The following is a 27,859-nucleotide window of genomic DNA, read 5'->3' on the forward strand; positions in this document are numbered from 1 at the left end:
CTCCCTCTCTGTGTGTGTTGCCCTCCTTGTCTCTCTGTGTGTGTCTCCCTCTCTGTGTGTGTCTCCCTCTCTGTGTGTGTTGCCCTCCTTGTCTCTCTGTGTGTGTCTCCCTCTCTGTGTGTCTCTCTATCTCTCTCTCTGTGTTTCTCTCCCTCTCTGTGTGTCTCTCTCCCTCTCTGTGTGTGTCTCTCTCTCTGTGTGTGTGTCTATCTCTCTCTCTGTGTGTCTCTCTCTCTCCCTCTCTCTGTGTCTCTCTCTCTCTCTCTCTCTCTCTCTATGTGTCTCTCTCTCTCTCCATCTCTCTGTGTGTCTCTCTCTCTCTCTCCATCTCTCTGTGTGTGTCTCTCTCTCTCTCTCTCTGTTTGTGTTGCCCTCCTTGTCTCTCTGTGTGTGTTGCCCTCCCTCCCTCTGTGTGTGTTGCCCTCCCTCTCTCTGTGCGTGTTGCCCTCCCTCCCTCTGTGTGTGTTGCCCTCCCTCCCTCTGTGTGTGTTGTCCTCCTTCTCTCTCTGCGTGTGTTGCCCTCCTTCTCTCGCTGTGTGTGTTGCCCTCCCTCCCTCTGTGTGTGTTGCCCTCCCTCCCTCTGTGTGTGTTGCCCTCCTTCTCTCTCTGTGTGTGTTGCCCTCATTCTCTCTCTGTGTGTGTTGCGCTCCCTCTCTCTGTGTGTGTTGCCATCCTTCTCTCTCTGTGTGTGTTGCCCTCCCTCCCTCCCTCTGTGTGTGTTGCCCTCCTTCTCTCTCTGTGTGTGTTGCCCTCCCTCCCTCTGTGTGTGTTGCCCTCCTTCTCTCTCTGTGTGTGTTGCCCTCATTCTCTCTCTGTGTGTGTTGCGCTCCCTCTCTCTGTGTGTGTTGCCATCCTTCTCTCTCTGTGTGTGTTGCCCTCCCTCCCTCTCTCTGTGTGTGTTGCCCTCCTTCTCTCTCTGTGTGTGTTGCCCTCCCTCCCTCCCTCTGTGTGTGTTGCCCTCCCTCCCTCTGTGTGTGTTGCCCTCCCTCCCTCCCTCTGTGTGTGTTGCCCTCCCTCTCTCTGTGTGTGTTGCCCTCCCTCCCTCCCTCTGTGTGTGTTGCCCTCCCTCCCTCCCTCTGTGTGTTTTGCCCTCCTTCTCTCTGTGTGTGTTGCCCCCCTTCTCTCTGTGTCCCCAGCGTCTCCCTCCATGCGAGGCTCTACTCCACTAGATGTGGCCGCTGCCTCTGTGATGGACAACAACGAACTGGCTCTGGCCCTGAGGGAACCAGACCTGGAGAAAGTAAGACGAGGCCCAACTCTACCAGTAAACTAACTTGTTCAGCCCACCCTGTACCCAACGTATAGGTACAGTATAGACATACAGTATAGAGGTACAGTATAGAGGTACAGTATTGTTCCCTTAAAGACTACAGCCAGGAGAACGGACAGGTACATTTTAAATGTAAACCAAGCTCACATGTAGCTGTTTGGTAGTGAACAAAAGATGTGTACTGTATGGTGCAGTAGCAAGCTAATGGTCATGTTTGGTTGATTAAATGATGGTAATCATCCCATTGAAGCAATATGCAGATAACAAGACTGCAGAGGAACTCTCTGGTGTCCTCCACCGTGGGGCTCCTCCTGGTTCAATAGGAATCCTAGTTTATTCCTCTCTGGTGTCCTCCACCGTGGGGCTCCTCCTGGTTCAATAGGAATCCTAGTTTATTCCTCTCTGGTGTCCTCCACCGTGGGGCTCTTCCTGGTTCAATAGGAATCCTAGTTTATTCCTCTCTGATGTCCTCCACCGTGGGGCTCCTCCTGGTTCAATAGGAATCCTAGTTTATTCCTCTCTGATGTCCTCCCCCGTGGGGCTCCTCCTGGTTCAATAGGAATCCTAGTTTATTCCTCTCTGATGTCATCCACCGTGGGGCTCCTCCTGGTTCAATAGGAATCCTAGTTTATTCCTCTCTGATGTCCTCCACCGTGGGGCTCCTCCTGGTTCAATAGGAATCCTAGTTTATTCCTCTCTGATGTCCTCCACCGTGGGGCTCCTCCTGGTTCAATAGGAATCCTAGTTTATTCCTCTCTGATGTCCTCCACCGTGGGGCTCCCCCAGGTTCAATAGGAATCCTAGTTTATTCCACCGTGGGGCTCCTCCTGGTTCAATAGGAATCCTAGTTTATTCCTCTCTGATGTCCCCCACTCCTGGTTCAATTGGAATCCTAGATTATTCCTAACAGTTAAGAACGCTCTGCGGTCCTCCTTACTGATCTATTGGGACCAACAATCAGGATCCTATCCATTATCCAATGATGTGGACTGTTTGGCGACATAACTTGGCCTCACCGTGACTTTCCCTTCCTCCACTGACTCTGACAGCATGAAGTCCTGAGCCAGACCTTTCCCTGCTAACCCTCTGCCTCCTCTTCCCTCTGACAGCGTGAAGTCCTGAGCCAAACCTTTCCCTGCTAACCCTCTCCCTCTGCCTCCTCTTCCCTCTGACAGCATGAAGTCCTGAGCCAGACCTTTCCCTGCTAACCCTCTCCCTCTGCCTCCTCTTCCCTCTGACAGCATGAAGTCCTGAGCCAGACCTTTCCCTGCTAACCCTCTCCCTCTGCCTCCTCTTCCCTCTGACAGCATGAAGTCCTGAGCCAAACCTTTCCCTGCTAACCCTCTGCCTCCTCTTCCCTCTGACAGCATGAAGTCCTGAGCCAGACCTTTCTAACCCTCTCCCTCTGCCCCCTCTTCCCTAGGTGGTGCAGTACTTGGCTGGCTGTGGTCTCCAGAGCTGCTCCATGCTCGTGTCTAAAGGATACCCTGACATTGGCTGGAACCCCGTCGAAGGAGAGAGATACCTCGACTTCCTCCGCTTTGCAGTGTTCTGCAACGGTACATGTGCATTTCATACCTATGGCAATTGCCGATAAACCTTCATTTCATGATAACATTTGACTGTGGTTGGTAGATGATCTTGGTTATTTTCATATAATCCATTTCATGATAACATTTGACTGTGGTTGGTAGATGATCTTGGTTATTTTCATATAAACCTTCATTTCATGATAACATTTGACTGTGGTTGGTAGATGATCTTGGTTATTTTCATATAATCCTTCATTTCATTATAACATTTGACTGTGGTTGGTAGATGATCTTGGTTATTTTCATATAAACCTTCATTTCATTACAACATTGGACTGTGGTTGGTAGATGATCTTTGTTATTGATTGGTTGAATCTGTTAAATACTTCCACGGTTGAGGTATTGAAGTCTCTATTGACATCTTTACCCGTGGTCCCAGGTGAGAGGTATGGTAGTTATGAATGATGTCATTATTTACCTGTCGTCCTATCAGGTGAGAGTGTGGAGGAGAACGCTAACGTGGTGGTGAGGCTGCTGATTCGTCGTCCCGAGTGCTTTGGCCCCGCCCTGCGCGGAGAGGGGGGGAATGGTCTCCTGGCAGCCATGATGGAAGCCATCAAGATATCAGAGGACCCCTGTAGAGACGGGCCCTCCCCTACCTCAGAGGCCAGCAGGACACTGTAGGTACCCCTGTCATAGTAGGACACTGTAGATACCCCATCACAACAGGACACTGTCGGTACCCCTGACATAGCAGGACACTGTAGATACCCCATCATAGCAGGACACTGTAGGTACCCCGTCATAGCAGGACACTGTAGATACCCCATCATAGTAGGACACTGTAGATACCCCATCATAACAGGACACTGTCGGTACCCCTGACATAGCAGGACACTGTAGATACCCCATCATAGCAGGACACTGTAGATACCCCATCATAGCAGGACACTGTAGGTACCCCCGTCATAGCAGGACACTGTAGATACCCCATCATAGTAGGACACTGTAGATACCCCATCATAACAGGACACTGTCGGTACCCCTGACATAGCAGGACACTGTAGATACCCCATCATAGCAGGACACTGTCGGTACCCCTGTTATAGCAGGACACTGTAGATACCCCATCATAGCAGGACACTGTAGGTACCCCCGTCATAGCAGGACACTGTAGATACCCCATCATAGCAGGACACTGTAGATACCCCATCATAGCAGGACACTGTAGATACCCCATCATAGCAGGACACTGTAGATACCCCTGTCATAGCAGGACACTGTAGGTACCCCATCATAGCAGGACACTGTAGATACCCCATCATAGCAGGACACTGTAGGTACCCCATCATAGCAGGACACTGTAGATACCCCATCATAGCAGGACACTGTAGATACCCCATCATAGCAGGACACTGTAGGTACCCCATCATAGCAGGACACTGTAGATACCCCGTCATAGCAGGACACTGTAGATACCCCATCATAGCAGGACACTGTAGGTACCCCATCATAGCAGGACACTGTAGATACCCCTGTCATAGTAGGACACTGTAGGTACCCCTGTCATAGCAGGACACTGTAGATACCCCATCATAGCAGGACACTGTAGATACCCCTGTCATAGCAGGACACTGTAGATACCCCTGTCATAGCAGGACACTGTAGATACCCCATCATAGCAGGACACTGTAGATACCCCTGTCATAGCAGGACACTGTAGGTACTCCTGTCATAGCAGGACACTGTAGATACCCCTGTCATAGCAGGACACTGTAGATACCCCTGTCATAGCAGGACACTGTAGATACCCCATCATAGCAGGACACTGTCGGTACCCCTGTCATAGCAGGACACTGTAGATACCCCATCATAGCAGGACACTGTAGATACCCCATCATAGCAGGACACTGTAGATACCCCATCATAGCAGGACACTGTCGATACCCCTGTCATAGCAGGACACTGTAGATACCCCCGTCATAGCAGGACACTGTAGGTACCCCTGCCATAGCAGGACACTGTAGGTACCCCCGTCATAGCAGGACACTGTAGGTACCCCATCATAGCAGGACACTGTAGATACCCCTGTCATAGCAGGACACTGTAGATACCCCCGTCATAGCAGGACACTGTAGATACCCCTGCCATAGCAGGACACTGTAGATACCCCTGCCATTGCAGGACACTGTAGGTACCCCTGCCATAGCAGGACACTGTAGATACCCCATCATAGCAGGACACTGTAGATACCCCATCATAGCAGGACACTGTAGATACCCCATCATAGCAGGACACTGTAGATACCCCTGCCATAGCAGGACACTGTTGGTTCCATTGAACTGGGCTAGCTCTAACCCTAACACTGTAGGGATGGGTTCTTCTCCTACCTCTATAGTACCTCTCTCTGTCCCGTTCTCTCTCACCTTCTTGCTCTCTCCCTTTCTCCTCTCTTTCCAACTCCAAATCCATCCCTACTCCCCCCCCCCCCCTCGTTCTCTGCCGTCCACTCTCCCTCCCTCTGGACTCTCTCCTGCCTCCCCCGTGCCAGAATATGTCCTCATTACTCCTCAGTGTTCCTGTTCTGTCTGGCCATGCTGCCAGGTGTTCTATAAAAGTCCCTTAGATAGTCTGCCCTACTCTTATCAGGCATCAGACTCAGAAACAATGACCTAACACTCCTCCAGGTTGTGTAAGGGCTATTTGACCAAGAAGGAGAGTGATGGAGTGCTGCATCAGATGACCTGGCCTCCACAATCACCCGACCTCAACCCAATTGAGATGGTTTGGGATGAGTTGGACCGCAGAGGGAAGGAAAATCAGCCAACAAGTGCTCAGCATATGTGGGAACTCCTTCAAGACTGTTGGAAAAGCATTCCTCGTGAAGGTGGTTGAGAGAACGCCAAGACTGTGCAAAGCTGTCATTAAGGCAAAATGAAATATATTTAGATTTGTTTAACACTTTTTTGGTTACTACATGATTCCATATGTGTTATTTCATAGTTTTGATGTCTTCACTATTATTCTACAATGTAGAAAATAGTAAAAATAAAGAAAAACCCTTGAATGAGTAGGTGTCCAAACTTTTGACTTGTAGTGTGTGTGTGTGTGTGTGTGTGTGTGTGTGTGTGTGTGTGTGTGTGTGTGTGTGTGTGTGTGTGTGTGTGTGTGTGTGTGTGTGTGTGTGTGTGTGTGTGTGTGTGTGTGTGTCCTCAGCAGTGAGGTGTTATTGGAGGATGAGGAAGACGACACTATTCACATGGGAAACGCTATAATGACCTTCTACGCAGCCCTCATAGACCTGCTGGGGCGCTGTGCCCCTGAGATGCACGTGAGTCACACACACACGCACCTGCACGCGAGTCACACACACACACACACACACACAGACCTGTATAGGGAGGGTCAACAGTAGTGTTCTATATAGGGAATAGGGCTCTGGTCAACAGTAGTGTTCTATATAGGGAATAGGGCTCTGGTCAACAGTAGTGTTCTATATGGGGAATAGGGCTCTGGTCAACACTAGTGTTCTATATAGGGAATAGGGCTCTGGTCAACAGTAGTGTTCTATATAGGGAATAGGGCTCTGGTCAACAGTAGTGTACTATATAGGGAATAGGGCTCTGGTCGACAGTAGTGTTCTATATAGGGAATAGGGCTCTGGTCAACAGTAGTGTTCTATATAGGGAATAGGGCCCTGGTCAACAGTAGTGTACTATATAGGGAATAGGGCTCTGGTCAACAGTAGTGTTCTATATAGGGAATAGGGCTCTGGTCAACAGTAGTGTTCTATATAGGGAATAGGGCCCTGGTCAACAGTAGTGTTCTATATAGGGAATAGGGCTCTGGTCAACAGTAGTGTTCTATATAGGGAATAGGGCTCTGGTCAACAGTAGTGTTCTATATAGGGAATAGGGCTCTGGTCAACAGTAGTGTTCTATATAGGGAATAGGGCTCTGGTCAACAGTAGTGTTCTATATAGGGAATAGGGGGGCATTTTTAGTTGTATTTTGTCATTATTACGGACCCCCGTTAGCTGCTGCCTCGATCTTCCTGGGGTCCAGACACATTAAGGCTCATCACATTTGGGATACAGACATTCACTGAGGGGGGGGGTGTTGGGTGTTTTCCAGCTGATTCATGCTGGGAAGGGTGAGGCCATCAGGATACGAGCCATCCTACGTTCCCTGATCCCTATAGAGGACCTGGAAGGAGTGATCAGCATCCCGTTCCCCATGCCAACTCTGGCCAAAGGTGGGTGGACACTCTCCCTGCTAAACCTCTCAGGCGTTGCAAGGGTGTAGATATTACCCAAGGTTCACCCGAACTGACCTAAAACCATCCACTACTCTGTTAAACTGACCTAGAACCATCCACTACTCTGTTAAACTGACCTAGAACCATCCACTACTCTGTTAAACTAGAACCATCCACTACTCTGTTAAACTGACCTAAAACCATCCACTACTCTGTTAAACTGACCTAAAACCATCCACTACTCTGTTAAACTGACCTAGAACCATCTACTACTCTGTTAAACTGACCTAGAACCATCTACTACTCTGTTAAACTGACCTAGAACCATCTACTACTCTGTTAAACTAGAACCATCCACTACTCTGTTAAACTGACCTAGAACCATCCACTACTCTGTTAAACTGACCTAGAACCATCTACTACTCTGTTAAACTAGAACCATCCACTACTCTGTTAAACTGACCTAGAACCATCTACTACTCTGTTAAACTAGAACCATCCACTACTCTGTTAAACTGACCTAGAACCATCCACTACTCTGTTAAACTGACCTAGAACCATCCACTACTCTGTTAAACTGACCTAGAACCATCCACTACTCTGTTAAACTGAACTAAAACCATCCACTACTCTGTTAAACTAGAACCATCCACTACTCTGTTAAACTGAACTAAAACCATCCACTACTCTGTTAAACTAGAACCATCCACTACTCTGTTAAACTAGAACCATCCACTACTCTGTTAAACTTACCTAGAACCATCCACTACTCTGTTAAACTGACCTAGAACCATCCACTACTCTGTTAAACTTACCTAGAACCATCCACTACTCTGTTAAACTGACCTAGAACCATCCACTACTCTGTTAAACTGACCTAAAACCATCCACTACTCTGTTAAACTAGAACCATCCACTACTCTGTTAAACTAGAACCATCCACTACTCTGTTAAACTGAACTAAAACCATCCACTACTCTGTTAAACTAGAACCATCCACTACTCTGTTAAACTAGAACCATCCACTACTCTGTTAAACTGACCTAGAACCATCCACTACTCTGTTAAACTGAACTAAAACCATCCACTACTCTGTTAAACTAGAACCATCCACTACTCTGTTAAACTAGAACCATCCACTACTCTGTTAAACTGACCTAAAACCATCCACTACTCTGTTAAACTGACCTACAACCATCCACTACTCTGTTAAACTGACCTAAAACCATCCACTACTCTGTTAAACTGAACTAAAACCATCCACTACTCTGTTAAACTGACCTAAAACCATCCACTACTCTGTTAAACTGACCTAGAACCATCCACTACTCTGTTAAACTGACCTAGAACCATCCACAACTCTGTTAAACTGACCTAAAACCATCCACTACTCTGTTAAACTAGAACCATCCACTACTCTGTTAAACTAGAACCATCCACTACTCTGTTAAACTAAAACCATCCACTACTCTGTTAAACTGACCTAGAACCATCCACTACTCTGTTAAACTGACCTAGAACCATCCACTACTCTGTTAAACTAGAACCATCCACTACTCTGTTAAACTAGAACCATCCACTACTCTGTTAAACTGACCTAGAACCATCCACTACTCTGTTATACTGACCTAAAACCATCCACTACTCTGTGTAACTAAAACCATGTCTGTTGTGTCTGTCTAGATGGGTCAGTGGTGGAGTCTGTCTGTTGTGTGTGTCTAGATGGGTCAGTGGTGGAGTCTGGTCTGTTGTGTGTCTAGATGGGTCAGTGGTGGAGTCTGGTCTGTCTGTTGTGTGTCTAGATGGGTCAGTGGTGGAGTCTGGTCTGTTGTGTGTCTAGATGGGTCAGTGGTGGAGTTTGACTCTGGTCTGTCTGTTGTCTGTGTCTAGATGGGTCAGTGGTGGAGTCTGGTCTGTCTGTTGTGTGTGTCTAGATGGGTCAGTGGTAGAGTCTGGTCTGTCTGTTGTGTGTCTAGATGGGTCAGTGGTAGAGTCTGGTCTGTATGTTGTGTGTCTAGATGGGTCAGTGGTAGAGTCTGGTCTGTCTGTTGTGTGTCTAGATGGGTCAGTGGTGGAGTCTGTATGTTGTGTGTGTGTAGATGGGTCAGTGGTGGAGTCTGGTCTGTCTGTTGTGTGTGTCTAGATGGGTCAGTGGTGGAGTCTGACTCTGGCCTGTCTGTTGTGTGTGTCTAGATGGGTCAGTGGTGGAGCCTGATATGTCAGCGGGGTTCTGTCCGGACCACAAGGCAGCCATGGTGCTGTTCCTGGACCGGGTCTACGGGATAGAGGACCAGAACTTCCTGCTTCATCTGCTGGAGGTGGGATTCCTGCCTGACCTCAGGGCTGCTGCTTCGCTCGACACAGTGAGTCTCTAACCCAAACCTTATAGACACAGTGAGTCCCTAACCCTGTAGACACAGTGGGTCTCTAACCCTGTAGACACAGTGAGTCTCTAACCCTGTAGACACAGTGAGTCTCTAACCCTGTAGACACAGTGAGTCTCTAACCCTGTAGACACAGTGAGTCTCTAACCCTGTAGACACAGTGAGTCTCTAACCCTGTAGACACAGTGAGTCTCTAACCCTATAGACACAGTGAGTCTCTAACCCTGTAGACACAGTGAGTCTCTAACCCTGTAGACACAGTGAGTCTCTAACCCTGTAGACACAGTGAGTCTCTAACCCTATAGACACAGTGAGTCTCTAACCCTGTAGACACAGTGAGTCTCTAACCCTGTAGACACAGTGAGTCTCTAACTCTATAGACACAGTGAGTCTCTAACCCTGTAGACACAGTGAGTCTCTAACCCTGTAGACACAGTGAGTCTCTAACCCTGTAGACACAGTGAGTCTCTAACCCTGTAGACACAGTGAGTCTCTAACCCTGTAGACACAGTGAGTCTCTAACCCTGTAGACACAGTGAGTCTCTAACCTTATAGACACAGTGAGTCTCTAACCCAAACCTTATAGACACAGTGAGTCTCTAACCCTGTAGACACAGTGAGTCTCTAACCCAATAGACACAGTGAGTCTCTAACCCTGTAGACACAGTGAGTCTCTAACCCTGTAGACACAGTGAGTCTCTAACCCTGTAGACACAGTGAGTCTCTAACCCTGTAGACACAGTGAGTCTCTAACCCTAATCTTATAGACACAGTGAGTCTCTAACCCTGTAGACACAGTGAGTCTCTAACCCTGTAGACACAGTGAGTCTCTAACCCTATAGACACAGTGAGTCTCTAACCCTGTAGACACAGTGAGTCTCTAACCTTATAGACACAGTGAGTCTCTAACCCTATAGACACAGTGAGTCTCTAACCCTGTAGACACAGTGAGTCTCTAACCATGTAGACACAGTGAGTCTCTAACCCTGTATACACAGTGAGTTTCTAACCCTGTAGACACAGTGAGTCTCTAACCTTATAGACACAGTGAGTCTCTAACCCTATAGACACAGTGAGTCTCTAACCCTGTAGACACAGTGAGTCTCTAACCCAAACCTTATAGACACAGTGAGTCTCTAACCCTGTAGACACAGTGAGTCTCTAACCCTGTGGACACAGTGAGTCTCTAACCATGTAGACACAGTGAGTCTCTAACCCTGTAGACACAGTGAGTCTCTAACCCAAACCTTATAGACACACTGAGTCCCTAACCCTGTAGACACAGTGAGTCTCTAACCCAAACCTTATAGACACAGTGAGTCCCTAACCCTGTAGACACAGTGAGTCTCTAACCCAAACCTTATAGACACAGTGAGTCTCTAACCCTGTAGACACAGTGAGTCTCTAACCCTGTAGACACAGTGAGTGTCTAACCCTGTAGACACAGTGAGTCTCTAACCTTATAGACACAGTGAGTCTCTAACCCTATAGACACAGTGAGTCTCTAACCCTGTAGACACAGTGAGTCTCTAACCCTGTAGACACAGTGAGTCTCTAACCCTATAGACACAGTGAGTCTCTAACCCTGTAGACACAGTGAGTCTCTAACCCTGTAGACACAGTGAGTTTCTAACCCTATAGACACAGTGAGTCTCTAACCCTGTAGACACAGTGAGTCTCTAACCCTGTAGACACAGTGAGTCTCTAACCCTGTAGACACAGTGAGTCTCTAACCCTGTAGACACAGTGAGTCTCTAACCCTGTAGACACAGTGAGTCTCTAACCCTGTAGACACAGTGAGTCTCTAACCCTGTAGACACAGTGAGTCTCTAACCCTGTAGACACAGTGAGTCTCTAACCTTATAGACACAGTGAGTCTCTAACCCAAACCTTATAGACACAGTGAGTCTCTAACCCTGTAGACACAGTGAGTCTCTAACCCAATAGACACAGTGAGTCTCTAACCCTGTAGACACAGTGAGTCTCTAACCCTGTAGACACAGTGAGTCTCTAACCCTGTAGACACAGTGAGTCTCTAACCCTGTAGACACAGTGAGTCTCTAACCCTAATCTTATAGACACAGTGAGTCTCTAACCCTGTAGACACAGTGAGTCTCTAACCCTGTAGACACAGTGAGTCTCTAACCCTATAGACACAGTGAGTCTCTAACCCTGTAGACACAGTGAGTCTCTAACCTTATAGACACAGTGAGTCTCTAACCCTATAGACACAGTGAGTCTCTAACCCTGTAGACACAGTGAGTCTCTAACCATGTAGACACAGTGAGTCTCTAACCCTGTATACACAGTGAGTTTCTAACCCTGTAGACACAGTGAGTCTCTAACCTTATAGACACAGTGAGTCTCTAACCCTATAGACACAGTGAGTCTCTAACCCTGTAGACACAGTGAGTCTCTAACCCAAACCTTATAGACACAGTGAGTCTCTAACCCTGTAGACACAGTGAGTCTCTAACCCTGTGGACACAGTGAGTCTCTAACCATGTAGACACAGTGAGTCTCTAACCCTGTAGACACAGTGAGTCTCTAACCCAAACCTTATAGACACACTGAGTCCCTAACCCTGTAGACACAGTGAGTCTCTAACCCAAACCTTATAGACACAGTGAGTCCCTAACCCTGTAGACACAGTGAGTCTCTAACCCAAACCTTATAGACACAGTGAGTCTCTAACCCTGTAGACACAGTGAGTCTCTAACCCTGTAGACACAGTGAGTCTCTAACCCTGTAGACACAGTGAGTCTCTAACCTTATAGACACAGTGAGTCTCTAACCCTATAGACACAGTGAGTCTCTAACCCTGTAGACACAGTGAGTCTCTAACCCTGTAGACACAGTGAGTCTCTAACCCTATAGACACAGTGAGTCTCTAACCCTGTAGACACAGTGAGTCTCTAACCCTGTAGACACAGTGAGTTTCTAACCCTATAGACACAGTGAGTCTCTAACCCTGTAGACACAGTGAGTCTCTAACCCTGTAGACACAGTGAGTCTCTAACCCTGTAGACACAGTGAGTCTCTAACCCTGTAGACACAGTGAGTCTCTAACCCTGTAGACACAGTGAGTCTCTAACCCTGTAGACACAGTGAGTCTCTAACCTTATAGACACAGTGAGTCTCTAACCCAAACCTTATAGACACAGTGAGTCTCTAACCCTGTAGACACAGTGAGTCTCTAACCCTGTAGACACAGTGAGTCTCTAACCTTATAGACACAGATTGTCTCTAACCCTGTAGACACAGTGAGTCTCTAACCCTGTAGACACAGTGAGTCTCTAACCCTGTAGACACAGTGAGTCTCTAACCCTATAGACACAGTGAGTCTCTAACCCTGTAGACACAGTGAGTCTCTAACCTTATAGACACAGTGAGTCCCTAACCCTGTAGACACAGTGGGTCTCTAACCCTGTAGACACAGTGAGTCTCTAACCCTGTAGACACAGTGAGTCTCTAACCCTGTAGACACAGTGAGTCTCTAACCCTATAGACACAGTGAGTCTCTAACCCTGTAGACACAGTGAGTCTCTAACCCTGTAGACACAGTGAGTCTCTAACTCTATAGACACAGTGAGTCTCTAACCCTGTAGACACAGTGAGTCTCTAACCCTGTAGACACAGTGAGTCTCTAACCCTGTAGACACAGTGAGTCTCTAACCCTGTAGACACAGTGAGTCTCTAACCCTGTAGACACAGTGAGTCTCTAACCCTGTAGACACAGTGAGTCTCTAACCTTATAGACACAGTGAGTCTCTAACCCAAACCTTATAGACACAGTGAGTCTCTAACCCTGTAGACACAGTGAGTCTCTAACCCAATAGACACAGTGAGTCTCTAACCCTGTAGACACAGTGAGTCTCTAACCCTGTAGACACAGTGAGTCTCTAACCCTGTAGACACAGTGAGTCTCTAACCCTGTAGACACAGTGAGTCTCTAACCCTAATCTTATAGACACAGTGAGTCTCTAACCCTGTAGACACAGTGAGTCTCTAACCCTGTAGACACAGTGAGTCTCTAACCCTATAGACACAGTGAGTCTCTAACCCTGTAGACACAGTGAGTCTCTAACCTTATAGACACAGTGAGTCTCTAACCCTATAGACACAGTGAGTCTCTAACCCTGTAGACACAGTGAGTCTCTAACCATGTAGACACAGTGAGTCTCTAACCCTGTATACACAGTGAGTTTCTAACCCTGTAGACACAGTGAGTCTCTAACCTTATAGACACAGTGAGTCTCTAACCCTATAGACACAGTGAGTCTCTAACCCTGTAGACACAGTGAGTCTCTAACCCAAACCTTATAGACACAGTGAGTCTCTAACCCTGTAGACACAGTGAGTCTCTAACCCTGTGGACACAGTGAGTCTCTAACCATGTAGACACAGTGAGTCTCTAACCCTGTAGACACAGTGAGTCTCTAACCCAAACCTTATAGACACACTGAGTCCCTAACCCTGTAGACACAGTGAGTCTCTAACCCAAACCTTATAGACACAGTGAGTCCCTAACCCTGTAGACACAGTGAGTCTCTAACCCAAACCTTATAGACACAGTGAGTCTCTAACCCTGTAGACACAGTGAGTCTCTAACCCTGTAGACACAGTGAGTCTCTAACCCTGTAGACACAGTGAGTCTCTAACCTTATAGACACAGTGAGTCTCTAACCCTATAGACACAGTGAGTCTCTAACCCTGTAGACACAGTGAGTCTCTAACCCTGTAGACACAGTGAGTCTCTAACCCTATAGACACAGTGAGTCTCTAACCCTGTAGACACAGTGAGTCTCTAACCCTGTAGACACAGTGAGTTTCTAACCCTATAGACACAGTGAGTCTCTAACCCTGTAGACACAGTGAGTCTCTAACCCTGTAGACACAGTGAGTCTCTAACCCTGTAGACACAGTGAGTCTCTAACCCTGTAGACACAGTGAGTCTCTAACCCTGTAGACACAGTGAGTCTCTAACCCTGTAGACACAGTGAGTCTCTAACCTTATAGACACAGTGAGTCTCTAACCCAAACCTTATAGACACAGTGAGTCTCTAACCCTGTAGACACAGTGAGTCTCTAACCCTATAGACACAGTGAGTCTCTAACCCTGTACACACAGTGAGTCTCTAACCCTATAGACACAGTGAGTCTCTAACTCTATAGACACAGTGAGTCTCTAACCCTGTAGACACAGTGAGTCTCTAACCCTGTAGACACAGTGAGTCTCTAACCTTATAGACACAGTGAGTCTCTAACCCAAACCTTATAGACACAGTGAGTCTCTAACCCTGTAGACACAGTGAGTCTCTAACCCTGTAGACACAGTGAGTCTCTAACCTTATAGACACAGTGAGTCTCTAACCCAAACCTTATAGACACAGTGAGTCTCTAACCCTGTAGACACAGTGAGTCTCTAACCCTATAGACACAGTGAGTCTCTAACCCTGTACACACAGTGAGTCTCTAACCCTATAGACACAGTGAGTCTCTAACTCTATAGACACAGTGAGTCTCTAACCCTGTAGACACAGTGAGTCTCTAACCCTGTAGACACAGTGAGTCTCTAACCCTGTAGACACAGTGAGTCTCTAACCTTATAGACACAGTGAGTCTCTAACCCAAACCTTATAGACACAGTGAGTCTCTAACTCTATAGACACAGTGAGTCTCTAACCCTGTAGACACAGTGAGTCTCTAACCCTGTAGACACAGTGAGTCTCTAACCCTGTAGACACAGTGAGTCTCTAACCCTGTAGACACAGTGAGTCTCTAACCCTGTAGACACAGTGAGTCTCTAACCCTGTAGACACAGTGAGTCTCTAACCTTATAGACACAGTGAGTCTCTAACCCAAACCTTATAGACACAGTGAGTCTCTAACCCTGTAGACACAGTGAGTCTCTAACCCAATAGACACAGTGAGTCTCTAACCCTGTAGACACAGTGACTCTCTAACCCTGTATACACAGTGAGTCTCTAACCCTGTAGACACAGTGAGTCTCTAACCCTGTAGACACAGTGAGTCTCTAACCCTAATCTTATAGACACAGTGAGTCTCTAACCCTGTAGACACAGTGAGTCTCTAACCCTGTAGACACAGTGAGTCTCTAACCCTATAGACACAGTGAGTCTCTAACCCTGTAGACACAGTGAGTCTCTAACCTTATAGACACAGTGAGTCTCTAACCCTATAGACACAGTGAGTCTCTAACCCTGTAGACACAGTGAGTCTCTAACCATGTAGACACAGTGAGTCTCTAACCCTGTATACACAGTGAGTTTCTAACCCTGTAGACACAGTGAGTCTCTAACCTTATAGACACAGTGAGTCTCTAACCCTATAGACACAGTGAGTCTCTAACCCTGTAGACACAGTGAGTCTCTAACCCAAACCTTATAGACACAGTGAGTCTCTAACCCTGTAGACACAGTGAGTCTCTAACCCTGTGGACACAGTGAGTCTCTAACCATGTAGACACAGTGAGTCTCTAACCCTGTAGACACAGTGAGTCTCTAACCCAAACCTTATAGACACACTGAGTCCCTAACCCTGTAGACACAGTGAGTCTCTAACCCAAACCTTATAGACACAGTGAGTCCCTAACCCTGTAGACACAGTGAGTCTCTAACCCAAACCTTATAGACACAGTGAGTCTCTAACCCTGTAGACACAGTGAGTCTCTAACCCTGTAGACACAGTGAGTCTCTAACCCTGTAGACACAGTGAGTCTCTAACCTTATAGACACAGTGAGTCTCTAACCCTATAGACACAGTGAGTCTCTAACCCTGTAGACACAGTGAGTCTCTAACCCTGTAGACACAGTGAGTCTCTAACCCTATAGACACAGTGAGTCTCTAACCCTGTAGACACAGTGAGTCTCTAACCCTGTAGACACAGTGAGTTTCTAACCCTATAGACACAGTGAGTCTCTAACCCTGTAGACACAGTGAGTCTCTAACCCTGTAGACACAGTGAGTCTCTAACCCTGTAGACACAGTGAGTCTCTAACCCTGTAGACACAGTGAGTCTCTAACCCTGTAGACACAGTGAGTCTCTAACCCTGTAGACACAGTGAGTCTCTAACCCTGTAGACACAGTGAGTCTCTAACCCTGTAGACACAGTGAGTCTCTAACCTTATAGACACAGTGAGTCTCTAACCCAAACCTTATAGACACAGTGAGTCTCTAACCCTGTAGACACAGTGAGTCTCTAACCCAATAGACACAGTGAGTCTCTAACCCTGTAGACACAGTGAGTCTCTAACCCTGTAGACACAGTGAGTCTCTAACCCTGTAGACACAGTGAGTCTCTAACCCTGTAGACACAGTGAGTCTCTAACCCTAATCTTATAGACACAGTGAGTCTCTAACCCTGTAGACACAGTGAGTCTCTAACCCTGTAGACACAGTGAGTCTCTAACCCTATAGACACAGTGAGTCTCTAACCCTGTAGACACAGTGAGTCTCTAACCTTATAGACACAGTGAGTCTCTAACCCTATAGACACAGTGAGTCTCTAACCCTGTAGACACAGTGAGTCTCTAACCATGTAGACACAGTGAGTCTCTAACCCTGTATACACAGTGAGTTTCTAACCCTGTAGACACAGTGAGTCTCTAACCTTATAGACACAGTGAGTCTCTAACCCTATAGACACAGTGAGTCTCTAACCCTGTAGACACAGTGAGTCTCTAACCCAAACCTTATAGACACAGTGAGTCTCTAACCCTGTAGACACAGTGAGTCTCTAACCCTGTGGACACAGTGAGTCTCTAACCATGTAGACACAGTGAGTCTCTAACCCTGTAGACACAGTGAGTCTCTAACCCAAACCTTATAGACACACTGAGTCCCTAACCCTGTAGACACAGTGAGTCTCTAACCCAAACCTTATAGACACAGTGAGTCCCTAACCCTGTAGACACAGTGAGTCTCTAACCCAAACCTTATAGACACAGTGAGTCTCTAACCCTGTAGACACAGTGAGTCTCTAACCCTGTAGACACAGTGAGTCTCTAACCCTGTAGACACAGTGAGTCTCTAACCTTATAGACACAGTGAGTCTCTAACCCTATAGACACAGTGAGTCTCTAACCCTGTAGACACAGTGAGTCTCTAACCCTGTAGACACAGTGAGTCTCTAACCCTATAGACACAGTGAGTCTCTAACCCTGTAGACACAGTGAGTCTCTAACCCTGTAGACACAGTGAGTTTCTAACCCTATAGACACAGTGAGTCTCTAACCCTGTAGACACAGTGAGTCTCTAACCCTGTAGACACAGTGAGTCTCTAACCCTGTAGACACAGTGAGTCTCTAACCCTGTAGACACAGTGAGTCTCTAACCCTGTAGACACAGTGAGTCTCTAACCCTGTAGACACAGTGAGTCTCTAACCTTATAGACACAGTGAGTCTCTAACCCAAACCTTATAGACACAGTGAGTCTCTAACCCTGTAGACACAGTGAGTCTCTAACCCTATAGACACAGTGAGTCTCTAACCCTGTACACACAGTGAGTCTCTAACCCTGTAGACACAGTGAGTCTCTAACCCTGTAGACACAGTGAGTCTCTAACCTTATAGACACAGTGAGTCTCTAACCCTAATCTTATAGACACAGTGAGTCTCTAACCCTGTAGACACAGTGAGTCTCTAACCTTATAGACACAGTGAGTCTCTAACCCTAATCTTATAGACACAGTGAGTCTCTAACCCTGTAGACACAGTGAGTCTCTAACCTTATAGACACAGTGAGTCTCTAACCCTAATCTTATAGACACAGTGAGTCTCTAACCCTGTAGACACAGTGAGTCTCTAACCTTATAGACACAGTGAGTCTCTAACCCTAATCTTATAGACACAGTGAGTCTCTAACCCTGTAGACACAGTGAGTCTCTAACCCTGTAGACACAGTGAGTCTCTAACCCTGTAGACACAGTGAGTCTCTAACCCTGTAGACACAGTGAGTCTCTAACCCTGTAGACACAGTGAGTCTCTAACCCTGTAGACACAGTGAGTCTCTAACCTTATAGACACAGTGAGTCTCTAACCCAAACCTTATAGACACAGTGAGTCTCTAACCCTGTAGACACAGTGAGTCTCTAACCCAATAGACACAGTGAGTCTCTAACCCTGTAGACACAGTGACTCTCTAACCCTGTATACACAGTGAGTCTCTAACCCTGTAGACACAGTGAGTCTCTAACCCTGTAGACACAGTGAGTCTCTAACCCTAATCTTATAGACACAGTGAGTCTCTAACCCTGTAGACACAGTGAGTCTCTAACCCTGTAGACACAGTGAGTCTCTAACCCTATAGACACAGTGAGTCTCTAACCCTGTAGACACAGTGAGTCTCTAACCTTATAGACACAGTGAGTCTCTAACCCTATAGACACAGTGAGTCTCTAACCCTGTAGACACAGTGAGTCTCTAACCATGTAGACACAGTGAGTCTCTAACCCTGTATACACAGTGAGTTTCTAACCCTGTAGACACAGTGAGTCTCTAACCTTATAGACACAGTGAGTCTCTAACCCTATAGACACAGTGAGTCTCTAACCCTGTAGACACAGTGAGTCTCTAACCCAAACCTTATAGACACAGTGAGTCTCTAACCCTGTAGACACAGTGAGTCTCTAACCCTGTGGACACAGTGAGTCTCTAACCATGTAGACACAGTGAGTCTCTAACCCTGTAGACACAGTGAGTCTCTAACCCAAACCTTATAGACACACTGAGTCCCTAACCCTGTAGACACAGTGAGTCTCTAACCCAAACCTTATAGACACAGTGAGTCCCTAACCCTGTATACACAGTGAGTTTCTAACCCTGTAGACACAGTGAGTCTCTAACCCTGTAGACACAGTGAGTCTCTAACCTTATAGACACAGTGAGTCTCTAACCCTATAGACACAGTGAGTCTCTAACCCTGTAGACACAGTGAGTCTCTAACCCTGTAGACACAGTGAGTCTCTAACCCTATAGACACAGTGAGTCTCTAACCCTGTAGACACAGTGAGTCTCTAACCCTGTAGACACAGTGAGTTTCTAACCCTATAGACACAGTGAGTCTCTAACCCTGTAGACACAGTGAGTCTCTAACCCTGTAGACACAGTGAGTCTCTAACCCTGTAGACACAGTGAGTCTCTAACCCTGTAGACACAGTGAGTCTCTAACCCTGTAGACACAGTGAGTCTCTAACCCTGTAGACACAGTGAGTCTCTAACCCTGTAGACACAGTGAGTCTCTAACCCTGTAGACACAGTGAGTCTCTAACCTTATAGACACAGTGAGTCTCTAACCCAAACCTTATAGACACAGTGAGTCTCTAACCCTGTAGACACAGTGAGTCTCTAACCCAATAGACACAGTGAGTCTCTAACCCTGTAGACACAGTGAGTCTCTAACCCTGTAGACACAGTGAGTCTCTAACCCTGTAGACACAGTGAGTCTCTAACCCTGTAGACACAGTGAGTCTCTAACCCTAATCTTATAGACACAGTGAGTCTCTAACCCTGTAGACACAGTGAGTCTCTAACCCTGTAGACACAGTGAGTCTCTAACCCTATAGACACAGTGAGTCTCTAACCCTGTAGACACAGTGAGTCTCTAACCTTATAGACACAGTGAGTCTCTAACCCTATAGACACAGTGAGTCTCTAACCCTGTAGACACAGTGAGTCTCTAACCATGTAGACACAGTGAGTCTCTAACCCTGTATACACAGTGAGTTTCTAACCCTGTAGACACAGTGAGTCTCTAACCTTATAGACACAGTGAGTCTCTAACCCTATAGACACAGTGAGTCTCTAACCCTGTAGACACAGTGAGTCTCTAACCCAAACCTTATAGACACAGTGAGTCTCTAACCCTGTAGACACAGTGAGTCTCTAACCCTGTGGACACAGTGAGTCTCTAACCATGTAGACACAGTGAGTCTCTAACCCTGTAGACACAGTGAGTCTCTAACCCAAACCTTATAGACACACTGAGTCCCTAACCCTGTAGACACAGTGAGTCTCTAACCCAAACCTTATAGACACAGTGAGTCCCTAACCCTGTAGACACAGTGAGTCTCTAACCCAAACCTTATAGACACAGTGAGTCTCTAACCCTGTAGACACAGTGAGTCTCTAACCCTGTAGACACAGTGAGTCTCTAACCCTGTAGACACAGTGAGTCTCTAACCTTATAGACACAGTGAGTCTCTAACCCTATAGACACAGTGAGTCTCTAACCCTGTAGACACAGTGAGTCTCTAACCCTGTAGACACAGTGAGTCTCTAACCCTATAGACACAGTGAGTCTCTAACCCTGTAGACACAGTGAGTCTCTAACCCTGTAGACACAGTGAGTTTCTAACCCTATAGACACAGTGAGTCTCTAACCCTGTAGACACAGTGAGTCTCTAACCCTGTAGACACAGTGAGTCTCTAACCCTGTAGACACAGTGAGTCTCTAACCCTGTAGACACAGTGAGTCTCTAACCCTGTAGACACAGTGAGTCTCTAACCCTGTAGACACAGTGAGTCTCTAACCTTATAGACACAGTGAGTCTCTAACCCAAACCTTATAGACACAGTGAGTCTCTAACCCTGTAGACACAGTGAGTCTCTAACCCTATAGACACAGTGAGTCTCTAACCCTGTACACACAGTGAGTCTCTAACCCTGTAGACACAGTGAGTCTCTAACCCTGTAGACACAGTGAGTCTCTAACCTTATAGACACAGTGAGTCTCTAACCCTAATCTTATAGACACAGTGAGTCTCTAACCCTGTAGACACAGTGAGTCTCTAACCTTATAGACACAGTGAGTCTCTAACCCTAATCTTATAGACACAGTGAGTCTCTAACCCTGTAGACACAGTGAGTCTCTAACCCTGTAGACACAGTGAGTCTCTAACCTTATAGACACAGTGAGTCCCTAACCCTGTAGACACAGTGGGTCTCTAACCCTGTAGACACAGTGAGTCTCTAACCCTGTAGACACAGTGAGTCTCTAACCCTGTAGACACAGTGAGTCTCTAACCCTGTAGACACAGTGAGTCTCTAACCTTATAGACACAGATTGTCTCTAACCCTGTAGACACAGTGAGTCTCTAACCCTGTAGACACAGTGAGTCTCTAACCTTATAGACACAGTGAGTCTCTAACCCAATAGACACAGTGAGTCTCTAACCCTGTAGACACAGTGAGTCTCTAACCATGTAGACACAGTGAGTCTCTAACCCTGTAGACACAGTGAGTCTCTAACCCAAACCTTATAGACACAGTGAGTCTCTAACCCTGTAGACACAGTGAGTCTCTAACCCTGTAGACACAGTGAGTCTCTAACCATGTAGACACAGTGAGTCTCTAACCCTGTAGACACAGTGAGTCTCTAACCCAAACCTTATAGACACAGTGAGTCCCTAACCCTGTAGACACAGTGAGTCTCTAACCCTGTAGACACAGTGAGTCTCTAACCCTGTAGACACAGTGAGTCTCTAACCCTGTAGACACAGTGAGTCTCTAACCCTGTAGACACAGTGAGTCCCTAACCCTGTAGACACAGTGAGTCTCTAACCCAAACCTTATAGACACAGTGAGTCTCTAACCCTGTAGACACAGTGAGTCTCTAACCCTGTAGACACAGTGAGTCTCTAACCCTGTAGACACAGTGAGTCTCTAACCTTATAGACACAGTGAGTCTCTAACCCTATAGACACAGTGAGTCTCTAACCCTGTAGACACAGTGAGTCTCTAACCCTGTAGACACAGTGAGTCTCTAACCCTATAGACACAGTGAGTCTCTAACCCTGTAGACACAGTGAGTCTCTAACCCTGTAGACACAGTGAGTTTCTAACCCTATAGACACAGTGAGTCTCTAACCCTGTAGACACAGTGAGTCTCTAACCCTGTAGACACAGTGAGTCTCTAACCCTGTAGACACAGTGAGTCTCTAACCCTGTAGACACAGTGAGTCTCTAACCCTGTAGACACAGTGAGTCTCTAACCCTGTAGACACAGTGAGTCTCTAACCTTATAGACACAGTGAGTCTCTAACCCAAACCTTATAGACACAGTGAGTCTCTAACCCTGTAGACACAGTGAGTCTCTAACCCTATAGACACAGTGAGTCTCTAACCCTGTACACACAGTGAGTCTCTAACCCTGTAGACACAGTGAGTCTCTAACCCTGTAGACACAGTGAGTCTCTAACCTTATAGACACAGTGAGTCTCTAACCCTAATCTTATAGACACAGTGAGTCTCTAACCCTGTAGACACAGTGAGTCTCTAACCTTATAGACACAGTGAGTCTCTAACCCTAATCTTATAGACACAGTGAGTCTCTAACCCTGTAGACACAGTGAGTCTCTAACCCTGTAGACACAGTGAGTCTCTAACCCTATAGACACAGTGAGTCTCTAACCCTGTAGACACAGTGAGTCTCTAACCTTATAGACACAGTGAGTCCCTAACCCTGTAGACACAGTGGGTCTCTAACCCTGTAGACACAGTGAGTCTCTAACCCTGTAGACACAGTGAGTCTCTAACCCTGTAGACACAGTGAGTCTCTAACCCTGTAGACACAGTGAGTCTCTAACCTTATAGACACAGATTGTCTCTAACCCTGTAGACACAGTGAGTCTCTAACCCTGTAGACACAGTGAGTCTCTAACCTTATAGACACAGTGAGTCTCTAACCCAATAGACACAGTGAGTCTCTAACCCTGTAGACACAGTGAGTCTCTAACCATGTAGACACAGTGAGTCTCTAACCCTGTAGACACAGTGAGTCTCTAACCCAAACCTTATAGACACAGTGAGTCTCTAACCCTGTAGACACAGTGAGTCTCTAACCCTGTAGACACAGTGAGTCTCTAACCATGTAGACACAGTGAGTCTCTAACCCTGTAGACACAGTGAGTCTCTAACCCAAACCTTATAGACACAGTGAGTCCCTAACCCTGTAGACACAGTGAGTCTCTAACCCTGTAGACACAGTGAGTCTCTAACCCTGTAGACACAGTGAGTCTCTAACCCTGTAGACACAGTGAGTCTCTAACCCTGTAGACACAGTGAGTCTCTAACCCTAATCTTATAGACACAGTGAGTCTCTAACCCTGTAGACACAGTGAGTCTCTAACCCTGTAGACACAGTGAGTCTCTAACCCTGTAGACACAGTGAGTCTCTAACCCTGTAGACACAGTGAGTCTCTAACCCTGTAGACACAGTGAGTCTCTAACCCTGTAGACACAGTGAGTCTCTAACCATGTAGACACAGTGAGTCCCTAACCCTGTAGAGACAGTGAGTCTCTAACCCTGTAGACACAGTGAGTCTCTAACCTTATAGACACAGTGAGTCTCTAACCCTATAGACACAGTGAGTCTCTAACCCTGTAGACACAGTGAGTCTCTAACCCTGTAGACACAGTGAGTCTCTAACCCTGTAGACACAGTGAGTCTCTAACCCTGTAGACACAGTGAGTCTCTAACCCTGTAGACACAGTGAGTCTCTAACCCTGTAGACACAGTGAGTCTCTAACCCTGTAGATGCAGTAAGTCTCTAACCCCTGACCCTAACCTCATCCCTGTGTTGTCTCTATGTTTCTCCCCCAGACTGCTCTGAGGTCTACAGACATGGCCCTGACCCTAACCTCGTCCCTGTGTTGTCTCTATGTTTCTCCCCCAGTCTGCTCTGAGCTCTACAGACATGGCCCTGACCCTAACCTTGTCCCTGTGTTGTCTCTGTTTCTCCCCCAGGCTGCTCTGACCTCTACAGACATGGCCCTGACCCTAACCTCGTCCCTGTGTTGTCTCTGTTTCTCCCCCAGGCTGCTCTGACCTCTACAGACATGGCCCTGACCCTAACCTCGTCCCTGTGTTGTCTCTGTTTCTCCCCCCAGGCTGCTCTGAGCTCTACAGACATGGCCCTGACCCTAACCTCGTACCCTGTGTTGTCTCTATGTTTCTCCCCCAGGCTGCTCTGACCTCTACAGACATGGCCCTGACCCTAACCTCGTCCCTGTGTTGTCTCTGTTTCTCCCCCAGGCTGCTCTGACCTCTACAGACATGGCCCTGACCCTAACCTCGTCCCTGTGTTGTCTCTGTTTCTCCCCCCAGGCTGCTCTGAGCTCTACAGACATGGCCCTGACCCTAACCTCGTCCCTGTGTTATCTCTATGTTTCTCCCCCCAGGCTGCTCTGGCCTCTACAGACATGGCCCTGACCCTAACCTCGTCCCTGTGTTGTCTCTATGTTTCTCCCCCCAGGCTGCTCTGGCCTCTACAGACATGGCCCTGACCCTAACCTCGTCCCTGTGTTGTCCCTATGTTTCTCCCCCAGGCTGCTCTGAGCTCTACAGACATGGCCCTGACCCTAACCTCGTCCCTGTGTTGTCTCTATGTTCCTCCCCCCAGGCTGCTCTGAGCTCTACAGACATGGCCCTGGCCCTCAACAGGTACCTGTGTACAGCGGTTCTTCCCCTGCTCACTAAGTGTGCCCCGCTGTTCGCTGGGACAGAGCCCTACGCCTCGCTCATAGACTCTCTGCTTCACACCGTCTACCGTCTCTCTAAAGGATGCTGCCTCACCAAGGCACAGAGAGACGCTATCGAGGAGTGTCTGTTGGCCACCTGTGGGTAAGGAATGGCTTTTGGGTTACTCTCTGCTAGCATATTTGACTGGCCACCTGTGGGTAAGGAAGGGCTTTTGGGTTACTCTCTGCTAGCATATTTGACTGACCACCTGTGGGTAAGGAAGGGCTTTTGGGTTACTCTCTGCTAGCATATTTGACTGGCCACCTGTGGGTAAGGAAGGGCTTTTGGGTTACTCTCTGCTAGCATATTTGACTGACCACCTGTGGGTAAGGAATGGCTTTTGGGTTACTTTCTGTTAATATATTTGACTGGCCACCTGTGGGTAAGGAATGGTTACAACTGTAGGGATGGAAACACTCTCTATGTGACTATCTGTCTTCTGGCTACAGATGTAGGATGTTAATTTGATCATCCTGTGAATGAAAATAAAAAATGTGTAGTGTATTTGAGGTTTTATAAGGCTTCTGAAGTTTTGTAATTACGATTTAGAAATGTCAGACTAGATTATCAACCCCTACAGAAATGTCCATTCATTATAATCTACATAATAATTCACATTTCCTGTTACTTCAGGATTTTTTTCCTGCTGTAGCAAACTGTCTCAAATTATGATCCTACATCTGTAGGTGTGGCTAAGGGATGTTAGGGGTACACTTTCCTACTTCTACAGTAGTGGTCCTTTAATAAGCCTCCGTGTGTGTGTGTGTGTGTGTGTGTGTGTGTGTGTGTGTGTGTGTGTGTGTGTTCCCAGTCAACTGAGGCCGTCCATGATGCAACACCTGCTGAGACGCTTGGTGTTTGATGTTCCTCTCCTCAACGAACACACCAAGATGCCTCTCAAGGTTTCATTAGGTCTTCTTCTATGTAGCCCGCCAAGAGGCTAATCTCCTGACACAATGTCCTCCAACCTCATCCTCCAACCAAATCCAGCCTCCTCCTCCCTCCTTCCTTCCATCCCTCCAACCTCCTCGTCCAACCTCCTCCTCCCTCCTTCTTTCCCTCCCTCCTCCAACCTCATCCTCCAACCTCATCCTCCAACCTCATCCTCCAACCTCATCCTCCAACCTCATCCTCCAACCTCATACTCCAACCTCATCCAACCTCCTCCTCCATCATCCTCCTCCTCATCCTCCTCCAACCACATCCTCCAACCTCATCCTCCAACCTCATCCAACCTCCTCCTCCATCATCCTCATCCTCCTCCAACCTCCTCCTCCAACCTCCTCCTCCATCATCCTCCTCCTCATCCTCCTCCAACCTCCTCCTCCATCATCCTCCTCCTCATCCTCCTTCAACCTCCTCCTCCTCCAACCTTATCCTCATCCAACCTCCTCCTCCTCCTCCAACCTCATCCAACCTCATCCAACCTCATCCTCCAACCTCATACTCCAACCTCATCCAACCTCCTCCATCATCCTCCTCCTCATCCTCCTCCAACCACATCCTCCAACCTCATCCTCCAACCTCATCCAACCTCCTCCTCCATCATCCTCATCCTCCTCCAACCTCCTCCTCCAACCTCCTCCTCCATCATCCTCCTCCTCATCCTCCTCCAACCTCCTCCTCCATCATCCTCCTCCTCATCCTCCTTCAACCTCCTCCTCCTCCAACCTTATCCTCATCCAACCTCCTCCTCCTCCTCCAACCTCATCCAACCTCATCCAACCTCATCCTCCAACTACATCATCCAACCTCCTCCTCCTCCAACCTCATTATAGTATTGTGTGTGTGTGTTTCTGAGGTGTTCAGTATTCATGAATCTTTGAGCACGATTGTAGACTGTGAATCTTGATGTTTCAGCTGTTGACCAATCACTACGAGCGTTGTTGGAAGTACTACTGTCTGACGGGCGGCTGGGGGAGCTTTGGGGCGTCGTCTGACGAAGAGCTGCATCTCTCCAGGAAGCTGTTCTGGGGCATCTTCGATGCTCTGTCTCGCAAGGTACAGACTACATCCAGTGGTGGCTGGTGAGGGGAGGAGGACGGGCTCGTATTAATGTCTGCAACGGAGTAAAGGGGATCGGCATCGAAACACCTGGAAACCGTGGAAACCACGCGTCGAATGTATTTGATACCGTTCCGCTGATCTCCCACTCCAGCCATTACAACGAGCGCCGTCCTCCCAAAATGAAGGTGTCACCAACCTCCTGTGGACTACATGTACTGTGGTATTCAGTCCATGTACTGTGGTATTCAGTCCATGTACTGTGGTATTCAGTCCATCTACTGTGGTATTCAGTCCATGTACTGTGGTATTCAGTCCATCTACTGTGGTATTCAGTCCATCTACTGTGGTATTCAGTCCATCTAATGTGGTATTCAGTCCATCTACTGTGGTATTCAGTCCATCTAATGTGGTATTCAGTCCATCTAATGTGGTATTCAGTCCATCTACTGTGGTATTCAGTCCATCTACTGTGGTATTCAGTCCATCTACTGTGGTATTCAGTCCATCTACTGTGGTATTCAGTCCATCTACTGTGGTATTCAGTCCATCTACTGTGGTATTCAGTCCATCTACTGTGGTATTCAGTCCATCTAATGTGGTATTCAGTCCATCTAATGTGGTATTCAGTCCATCTACTGTGGTATTCAGTCCATCTGCTGTGGTATTCAGTCCATCTACTGTCACAGGGTTGTACCTATTGAAGATGCTGAGATTGTGATGGTTTGGGGCCCTCTAGTGGTCAGTGGGAAACATCACCTACCCTACTATCGTACCCTCTCAATCCATACAATTGGAATCCAATACACCTTGTAACTTCACTCACATCGTCTTGATCACCATCTGTCTCTGTCCTGCCCCGACAAGGGG

The 27,859-nt window shown here is 47.3% G+C and overlaps 1 protein-coding gene across 9 annotated transcripts in view; it reads left to right on the top strand.

The window, feature by feature from the left end:
* Window positions 1-27,859, top strand: part of ryr2a (ryanodine receptor 2a (cardiac)) — a 368,722-nt gene that overhangs the window by 163,045 nt on the left and 177,818 nt on the right. For 7 of the 9 annotated variants that reach the window (XR_016491186.1, XR_016491187.1, XM_090217869.1 and 4 more), the window contains 9 exons: window positions 1,137-1,240; window positions 2,694-2,829; window positions 3,296-3,482; window positions 6,019-6,133; window positions 6,936-7,056; window positions 9,253-9,422; window positions 24,867-25,087; window positions 25,797-25,887; window positions 26,846-26,986. Coding sequence is in view for 7 of the 9 variants with exons in the window: in XM_090217869.1 (XP_090073995.1) it covers window positions 1,137-1,240; window positions 2,694-2,829; window positions 3,296-3,482; window positions 6,019-6,133; window positions 6,936-7,056; window positions 9,253-9,422; window positions 24,867-25,087; window positions 25,797-25,887; window positions 26,846-26,986 (1,286 nt within the window). In the remaining 2 variants the exon portion in view is untranslated. The remainder of the gene's footprint in view (window positions 1-1,136; window positions 1,241-2,693; window positions 2,830-3,295; window positions 3,483-6,018; window positions 6,134-6,935; window positions 7,057-9,252; window positions 9,423-24,866; window positions 25,088-25,796; window positions 25,888-26,845; window positions 26,987-27,859) is intronic. The other 2 variants (XM_090217867.1, XM_090217868.1) reach the window with 1 other exon arrangement.

Source organism: Oncorhynchus mykiss, chromosome 23 (genome assembly GCF_057628025.1).
Source record: "Oncorhynchus mykiss isolate SJ-2025 chromosome 23, ASM5762802v1, whole genome shotgun sequence".
Classification (NCBI taxonomy): Eukaryota; Metazoa; Chordata; class Actinopteri; order Salmoniformes; family Salmonidae; genus Oncorhynchus; species Oncorhynchus mykiss.